This window comes from Crinia signifera, chromosome 7 (genome assembly GCF_055691185.1).
Source record: "Crinia signifera chromosome 7, ASM5569118v1, whole genome shotgun sequence".
NCBI lineage: Eukaryota > Metazoa > Chordata > Amphibia > Anura > Myobatrachidae > Crinia > Crinia signifera.
The window spans coordinates 79,443,755-79,451,901 of NC_139223.1; the positions used below are offsets into that span (position 1 = coordinate 79,443,755).

Consider the following 8,147-nt stretch of genomic DNA (forward strand, 5'->3'; position numbering starts at 1 on the left):
GCATAGCAACATACGTCACCTGCATATATTATGTTTGTGACAAGTGTTGCTATGCACTCTTGCACATAGCAACCAGCATTTTACACTGTAAATTAACATTGAAACGGTGGTTGCTATGTGTAAAAAGCCATAGCAACATATGTCACCATGCCTTTTTACACATAGCAACCACCGTTTTTAACACCGCTTGCTATGTGCAGTAGCACACGGCAATGTACGTCACCATATCATCAGTGAGTGACTTATGTTGCTATATGGTATTGCACATAGCAACCAATGTAAGTCTGTTAAAATTACAGTGGATAACACTGGTTGCTATGCGAAATAGCGCATAGCAACATACGTCACCTGCACGCTGCGCTTGCCACGCTTTGGGTCCGCGTGGATAGTGGCTGTGGTTTTTTATGTCATTGAAATTGGATTATTGATGGGGTTTTTTTTTTGTGGTTTGTTTTTGCAGTTGCTGTGTTGCGTTTTGTTCGGCCTGCAGTTTGGCCCGTGGCCAATTGAGCGCCTTTAAATAAGGTAAATTGTGCTTCTAATTAATTTGTAAATGTGTCCTAAATACCTTTTTTCCCCAGTGTACCACGGCCACTATCCACGCGTACCCGAAGCGTGGCGAGCGCAGCGAGGCCCGCGAGGGGCGGCGGTACGCGTCCTCCGACCTTTTCATACCCCCACTATCCACGTCGGCGTGGAGTTGAGAATAGAATAGTGTGGCGAGCGCAGCGAGCCACCGAGCCCGAAGCGTGGCGAGCGCAGCGAGCCCCGCGAGGGGACGCGGATACCTTCACAGGTAAGCGCGTCCCTTTGCGGGCTTCACTGCAATACGACCACAGATACCAGTGAAGGCCGCAAAGGGACGCGCTTACCTGTGAAGGTATCCGCGTCCCCTCGCGGGGCTCGCTGCGCTCGCCACGCTTCGGGCTCGGTGGCTCGCTGCGCTCGCCACACTATTCTATTCTCAACTCCACGCCGACGTGGATAGTGGGGGTATGAAAAGGTCGGAGGACGCGTACCGCCGCCCCTCGCGGGCCTCGCTGCGCTCGCCACGCTTCGGGTACGCGTGGATAGTGGCTGTGGTTTTTTATGTCATTGAAATTGGATTATTGATGGGTTTTTTTTTTTTGTGGTTTGTTTCTGCAGTTGCTGTGTAGTGTTTTGTGTGGCCTGCAGTTTGGCCCGTGGCCAATTGAGCGCCTTTAAATAAGGTAAATTGTGCTTCTAATTAACTTGTAAATGTGTCCTAAATACCTTTTTTCCCCAGTGTACCACGGCCACTATCCACGCGTACCCGAAGCGTGGCGAGCGCAGCGAGGCCCGCGAGGGGCGGCGGTACGCGTCCTCCGACCTTTTCATACCCCCACTATCCACGTCGGCGTGGAGTTGAGAATAGAATAGTGTGGCGAGCGCAGCGAGCCACCGAGCCCGAAGCGTGGCGAGCGCAGCGAGCCCCGCGAGGGGACGCGGATACCTTCACAGGTAAGCGCGTCCCTTTGCGGGCTTCACTGCAATACGACCACAGATACCAGTGAAGGCCGCAAAGGGACGCGCTTACCTGTGAAGGTATCCGCGTCCCCTCGCGGGGCTCGCTGCGCTCGCCACGCTTCGGGCTCGGTGGCTCGCTGCGCTCGCCACACTATTCTATTCTCAACTCCACGCCGACGTGGATAGTGGGGGTATGAAAAGGTCGGAGGACGCGTACCGCCGCCCCTCGCGGGCCTCGCTGCGCTCGCCACGCTTCGGGTACACGTGGATAGTGGCTGTGGTTTTTTATGTCATTGAAATTGGATTATTGATGGGGTTTTTTTTTTTGTGGTTTGTTTCTGCAGTTGCTGTGTAGTGTTTTGTGTGGCCTGCAGTTTGGCCCGTGGCCAATTGAGCGCCTTTAAATAAGGTAAATTGTGCTTCTAATTAACTTGTAAATGTGTCCTAAATACCTTTTTTCCCCAGTGTACCACGGCCACTATCCACGCGTACCCGAAGCGTGGCGAGCGCAGCGAGGCCCGCGAGGGGCGGCGGTACGCGTCCTCCGACCTTTTCATACCCCCACTATCCACGTCGGCGTGGAGTTGAGAATAGAATAGTGTGGCGAGCGCAGCGAGCCACCGAGCCCGAAGCGTGGCGAGCGCAGCGAGCCCCGCGAGGGGACGCGGATACCTTCACAGGTAAGCGCGTCCCTTTGCGGGCTTCACTGCAATACGACCACAGATACCAGTGAAGGCCGCAAAGGGACGCGCTTACCTGTGAAGGTATCCGCGTCCCCTCGCGGGGCTCGCTGCGCTCGCCACGCTTCGGGCTCGGTGGCTCGCTGCGCTCGCCACACTATTCTATTCTCAACTCCACGCCGACGTGGATAGTGGGGGTATGAAAAGGTCGGAGGACGCGTACCGCCGCCCCTCGCGGGCCTCGCTGCGCTCGCCACGCTTCGGGTACACGTGGATAGTGGCTGTGGTTTTTTATGTCATTGAAATTGGATTATTGATGGGGTTTTTTTTTTTGTGGTTTGTTTCTGCAGTTGCTGTGTAGTGTTTTGTGTGGCCTGCAGTTTGGCCCGTGGCCAATTGAGCGCCTTTAAATAAGGTAAATTGTGCTTCTAATTAACTTGTAAATGTGTCCTAAATACCTTTTTTCCCCAGTGTACCACGGCCACTATCCACGCGTACCCGAAGCGTGGCGAGCGCAGCGAGGCCCGCGAGGGGCGGCGGTACGCGTCCTCCGACCTTTTCATACCCCCACTATCCACGTCGGCGTGGAGTTGAGAATAGAATAGTGTGGCGAGCGCAGCGAGCCACCGAGCCCGAAGCGTGGCGAGCGCAGCGAGCCCCGCGAGGGGACGTGGATACCTTCACAGATAAACGCGTCCCCTCGCGGGCTTCACAGGTGTCCGCTTTTCGCCACGGACACCTGTGAAGCCCGCCAGGGGACGCGTATAACTGTGAAGGTATCCGCGTCCCCTCGCGGGGCTCGCTGCGCTCGCCACGCTTCGGGCTCGGTGGCTCGCTGCGCTCGCCACACTATTCTATTCTCAACTCCACGCCGACGTGGATAGTAGGGCATGAAAAGGTCAGAGGACGCGTACCGCCGCCCCTCGCGGGGCTCGCTGCGCTCGCCACGCTTCGGGTGCGCGTGGATAGTGGGGGGGGATTTCTATGTCATTGAATTTTAATTAATGATGTTTTTTTTATTTTTTTGGGGAATTGAAGTTGCTGTAATCGGTGGAAGTGCAGATAAACAAATTAAAAAGTAAACGCCGTTATCTCCTGAATTAGGTAAGTCGTGCTTAAATTGTTCTTCTAATTAATTTGTAAATGTAACCCAAATGCCTTTTTTTCCCAGGGTACCACCCCCACTATCCACGCGCACCCGAAGCGTGGCGAGCGCAGCGAGCCCCGCGAGGGGCGGCGGTACGCGTCCTCCGACCTTTTCATGCCCTACTATCCACGTCGGCGTGGAGTTGAGAATAGAATAGTGTGGCGAGCGCAGCGAGCCACCGAGCCCGAAGCGTGGCGAGCGCAGCGAGCCCCGCGAGGGGACGCGGATACCTTCACAGGTAAGCGCGTCCCCTCGCGGGCTTCACAGGTGTCCACTTTTCGCCACGGACCCCTGTGAAGCCCGCCAGGGGACGCGTATAACTGTGAAGGTATCCGCGTCCCCTCACGGGGCTCGCCACGCTTCGGGTGCGCGTGGATAGTGGGGGTGGTATACTAGCAAATGTGAATGATTTTTGGTGAAAATGGAATCGCCTCACATCAGATGCCATGGGACTTGTGCCATTTGGTGTGATGCGATACCATTTTGACATACCGTATAGACATCAATTACTTATAGATGGTTTTGTTTGTGTTTTTGTTTTACAGCAATGTCTGAGCGAGAACTCACAAATGGTTTTATGGCGAAGGTCATTGATCTGTATAAGGAGAATAGGTGCCTCTGGGAGATGAAACACCCGGATTACCACAACAAGGCGAAGAGGAATGAGGCGTATCGGAAAATGGTGGCTCTTATACGCAAACGGGTACCTCGTGCAGACGTCGCCTGGGTACAGAAGAGGATGACGAATATGCGGACAGTTATGGTGAAGGAGATGAAGCGAGTACAGCAGTCTCAGAGTTCCGGAGCCGATGCTGATGACGTCTACGTGCCGAAATTATGGTACTACGAGCGGATGAAGTTTATCTTGGAGCAGAGACAACAGAGTGGAACAGGGGGAAGTGATACGGAGGACACCTCTTCGTCCGTTGCAGCGGAGAGTGTGGACGTTGTAAGTATTTCCTGACAAATGTCTTGCATGTAAGTGACTGTGAAATGTCATGTTATTAACATTTTCCCTTTTTTTCCCCTTTCTAGGAAGTTCCCCCTGAGACAGAGCAGGAGCCTGTGGCAGTTGCAGAGGGGGACAGTACTCCGATGACGGAGAGCACTGCACCTGCTATCCCGAGGAGGCGTCCCAGAAGACAGCTGTCCAGCACTGCTCGTAATGTCCAAGGGCATGCTAGCACGTCGGCACCGGAGGCACCGGAAATTCCCCTTGACGATTTCCAAATTTTTTGTAATAATCTTGCCGTGGAAATGCGAGGCATGGCGCCAGACCAGCTCCATGAGTCCAAGAGGTTGATATATGGCGTTATAATGCGTGCATCAGAGAGAAGTCTTTCTAGTGCATGCAGTATAGAGCCACCTGCCAACGTCGTATGGCAAGCAGCCCAAATGCCCAATTACCCCTATCACTACCCTTCGTACAGTGCGTCGGGTTATGCTCCGCCTCCTCCTGCCCCTGTAATGTACGCGCCGAGGCCCCCTTTGCCACCAGTCACAGACCCTTCGTCTTTGCCTGGGACTATTTCAAGAGCTCTGTTGAGCACACAAAGTCCCCTCCCAGGTGAAGAGCGCCATTAATTAGTGATTTGGTTTTAATTTGTTTCTAATTATTGTGCCTTGCAGCAATGCCCTTGTTCCACTCTGTTTGTTATTTGCTCCATGATGAACTTTGTTGCTCGTAGGCCATAATTTCGGTTACTGATGGTCGCAGTATCGGACTCCTGGACTTTGAGCTGTCCGTACTTGTTTTGCACCTTCACCATGGACTGTTCCGCATATTTGCATTTTCTTCTGTACCCAGTGCATGTTTGCATTAGGGTGCCTTTTTGCGTATTGAGCCCCATTTTTTGTATGCCTCATTCCGATTTGCCTTGTTGTAATCCAGTTCCTCCCAAGAGGCATCTATTCTCCTATACTTTCAATGACCTTCGCCCAGACCTTCCCCCCCCCCCCCCCCCCCCCCATTCTTAAAAAAAAAATAAAAAAATAAAAAAAAATAATTTATTTTATACTACATTTAAAAAATAAGATATTTTATTAAAAAATAAAAAAAAGCGTCATAATTTGAAATTCATAACCTGTGTCGTGTCTTATTTCATTGTCTTATAATTAAGGGATGCCAAGTAATTTGATGTCTTTTTTAATGGTATTTTGTTGCTTTTTTGCGCAACTATCGCCGTGATTGCAGGCACATGACGGCCGTGGTCACCCGTGATGCAACCGGACGCCATGTGCCCGCAATCACGGCGATATGTGCGCGGTTTGCCATGTAATTTGATGTGTTTTTTTATTGAATTTTGTTGCTTTTTGCGCAACTATCGCCGTGATTGCAGGCACATGACGGCCGTGGTCACCCGTGATGCAACCGGACGCCATGTGCCCGCAATCACGGCGATATGTGCGCGGTTTGCCATGTAATTTGATGTGTTTTTTTATTGATTTTTGTTGCTTTTTGCGCAACTATCGCCGTGATTGCAGGCACATGACGGCCATGGTCACCCATGATGCAACCAGCCGCCATGTGCCCGCAATCACGGCGATATCTGCGCAGTTTTAATGTTAAATCGCCGCGATATGTGCGCGTTTTTACTGTAAAATCACCGCAACAGGTGTGCGGTTTGATTGTTATCTATGACATTTAAGTGTTAGGTGGAATTTTCATGTATTTTTGTATTTTTCACACTTTTTTTAATTGAGGGATGCCATGTCATTTGCTGTGTTTTTCCTTATTTTCACTTGTCTTTTTCCACAGCCAGAAATCGTGGTCATCGCGGTCATCGCGGGTACATTATTGTGCGCCCGCGATGCTAGCGACATCGCGATGACCGCGATGATTGATCAATCGCGCCCATCGCGGTCATCGCGGTCGTCGCGGGTACATTGTTGGCCACCCGCGATGCTAACGACGCGATCAATCATCGCGTCGGTCGCGATGTCGTTAGCATCGCGGGTGGCTACTAATGTACCCGCGATGTACCAGCGACGACCGCGATGGGCGCCGTTCTAGGTAAAGAGTACCCAACTCGCAAAATTAATAGGATGTGATTTTGGGGGAACACAAAATAAATATTTCACAGAACCATGCACAGTGCCATCTGTGCATGGTTCTTTCCAAATAAATGTGTAAAGTAAATGTTTTTTTTTTTTGTTTAAATGGTGTGGGGTCCCCCCTTCTGAGTATAACCAGCCCTGGGCTCAAAGTACCGGTCCTGGTATTAGAAATTCCGGGGCATCCCCTATGATTTTTGACCCCTGAATTTCTAAAACCAGGACCGGTTATTTGAGCCCGGGGCTGGTTTTGGTCAGGAGGGGTCCCCCTCCTGACCAAAACCAGCCCCGGGCTCAAATAACCGTTTGTTTTTTTTAACAGAAAATGCACATCAGCATGTCTAGGAAATTGCACATGTCCACTAATTTGCACATTTTCATGACTAAAATTCGCACATTTTCATGACTAAAATTTGCACCATATCAAATTTTTCACCCACAAATTCAATTTTGTGCGATTTCAGAACTTTACTAAAAATCGCATCTTATTAAATGTGACCCTAGGTATGCAATTGTTTGTAAAGTTTAACTTGATAAAATAAATACTTTATTATTTTATGATATTGCATATATAGTACCCTTGTTTAGGGTTGAACTAACATTGAAAAATATTTTGTAACTCATCTTAGCTGATATTTAAGTACAGTATAATCAGGGCTATTTTTCAGCAGGCTCCAGCAGGAACTGAGGCCCTTATTCTAGTTCACTCTTTCTGACAAAATATTTCTTAGATGGACAAAACCATGGGCCTTATTCTGGTTGGTGCGTACATTTCCGTATACTTTCGGATGGCGTTTTTTAGCCGTCTGCGCATGCGTGGGGAACACTATGCGCATGTGCCACGCATGGTCTACATACTTGTTCTCACTAATACCGTACAGAAATGTGCACCGCAATCACTCGTGAAATATGGGCGTATTATGGGCGTCATTCGGAAATACACAGGGGCGTACTTTCAAAGTGGGCTAAACTGGGCGGAAACATGGGCGGACACGGGGGAGTGCACTTATTTTGGTAGGCGTGCATTCGGACAGCACACCGAATGCACGCGAACAAAAAGGCAAGAAATATGCGGTGTCCATAAGCAAGTATTGCTTTGCGGACACCACTCGTTCATGTGCTAGGCAATCGGAACGCCTAATCAGGACGGCCGCACCTCAACCAATGTCAGCTGAACACAATACAATCACCTCCTTTACTCATTACTTGTAAATTACACGCTTGTCACTGCTTCAATTGGAACCATTGCAGCTTAAATGGACCATTACTAAGCATACACATATATGCTGCACTTTTCACACACTTTTACACTGCAACTAATGAACACAACTTAATATTAATAATACAAATACACATGTCACTTCTACATGTATTAATTAAACCACACATTTGGGGGAAACAAAAAAACATTTATTAAATGAACTTATAAAATAAATTAGAAACCGTCACAAAATAAAAGGTACCATTGCAGGAATAAAAGTAAATAATATATAATAAATACATGTATTGTAGACATACATAGCCACAGCAGAATCATTAGGAACACATCAGGTGGCTTCACAACAAAAGTATAGCACCAACACTTCAAGTACAGCAGACAGTAATGCTAGCCGAAACAGGGCAACAGAGGAACCAAACATGACATTCAAAACGAGGGCAAATGTGGGTACCCTCTGCACGGAATTGGACACAGAAAGCTGACACACACAGCTCAATGAAAGATTTGGGAAGACATAAGGGTGGAGATTAATGCGGACACAAGTTCATTTGCGGGCACG

General features: G+C 49.5%; 1 protein-coding gene across 1 annotated transcript; it reads left to right on the forward strand.

Moving 5' to 3' along the window:
* The first annotated feature begins 2,512 nt into the window (after nt 1–2,512).
* On the forward strand, nt 2,513–5,264 carry LOC146019490 (uncharacterized). The gene is made up of 4 exons (XM_083152013.1): nt 2,513–2,583; nt 3,207–3,272; nt 3,861–4,264; nt 4,351–5,264. The coding sequence occupies exons 3-4, from the start codon at nt 3,863–3,865 to the stop codon at nt 4,897–4,899; spliced, it is 951 nt and encodes a 316-aa protein (XP_083008139.1). The 5' UTR covers nt 2,513–2,583; nt 3,207–3,272; nt 3,861–3,862; the 3' UTR covers nt 4,900–5,264.
* The last annotated feature ends 2,883 nt before the right edge of the window (nt 5,265–8,147 follow it).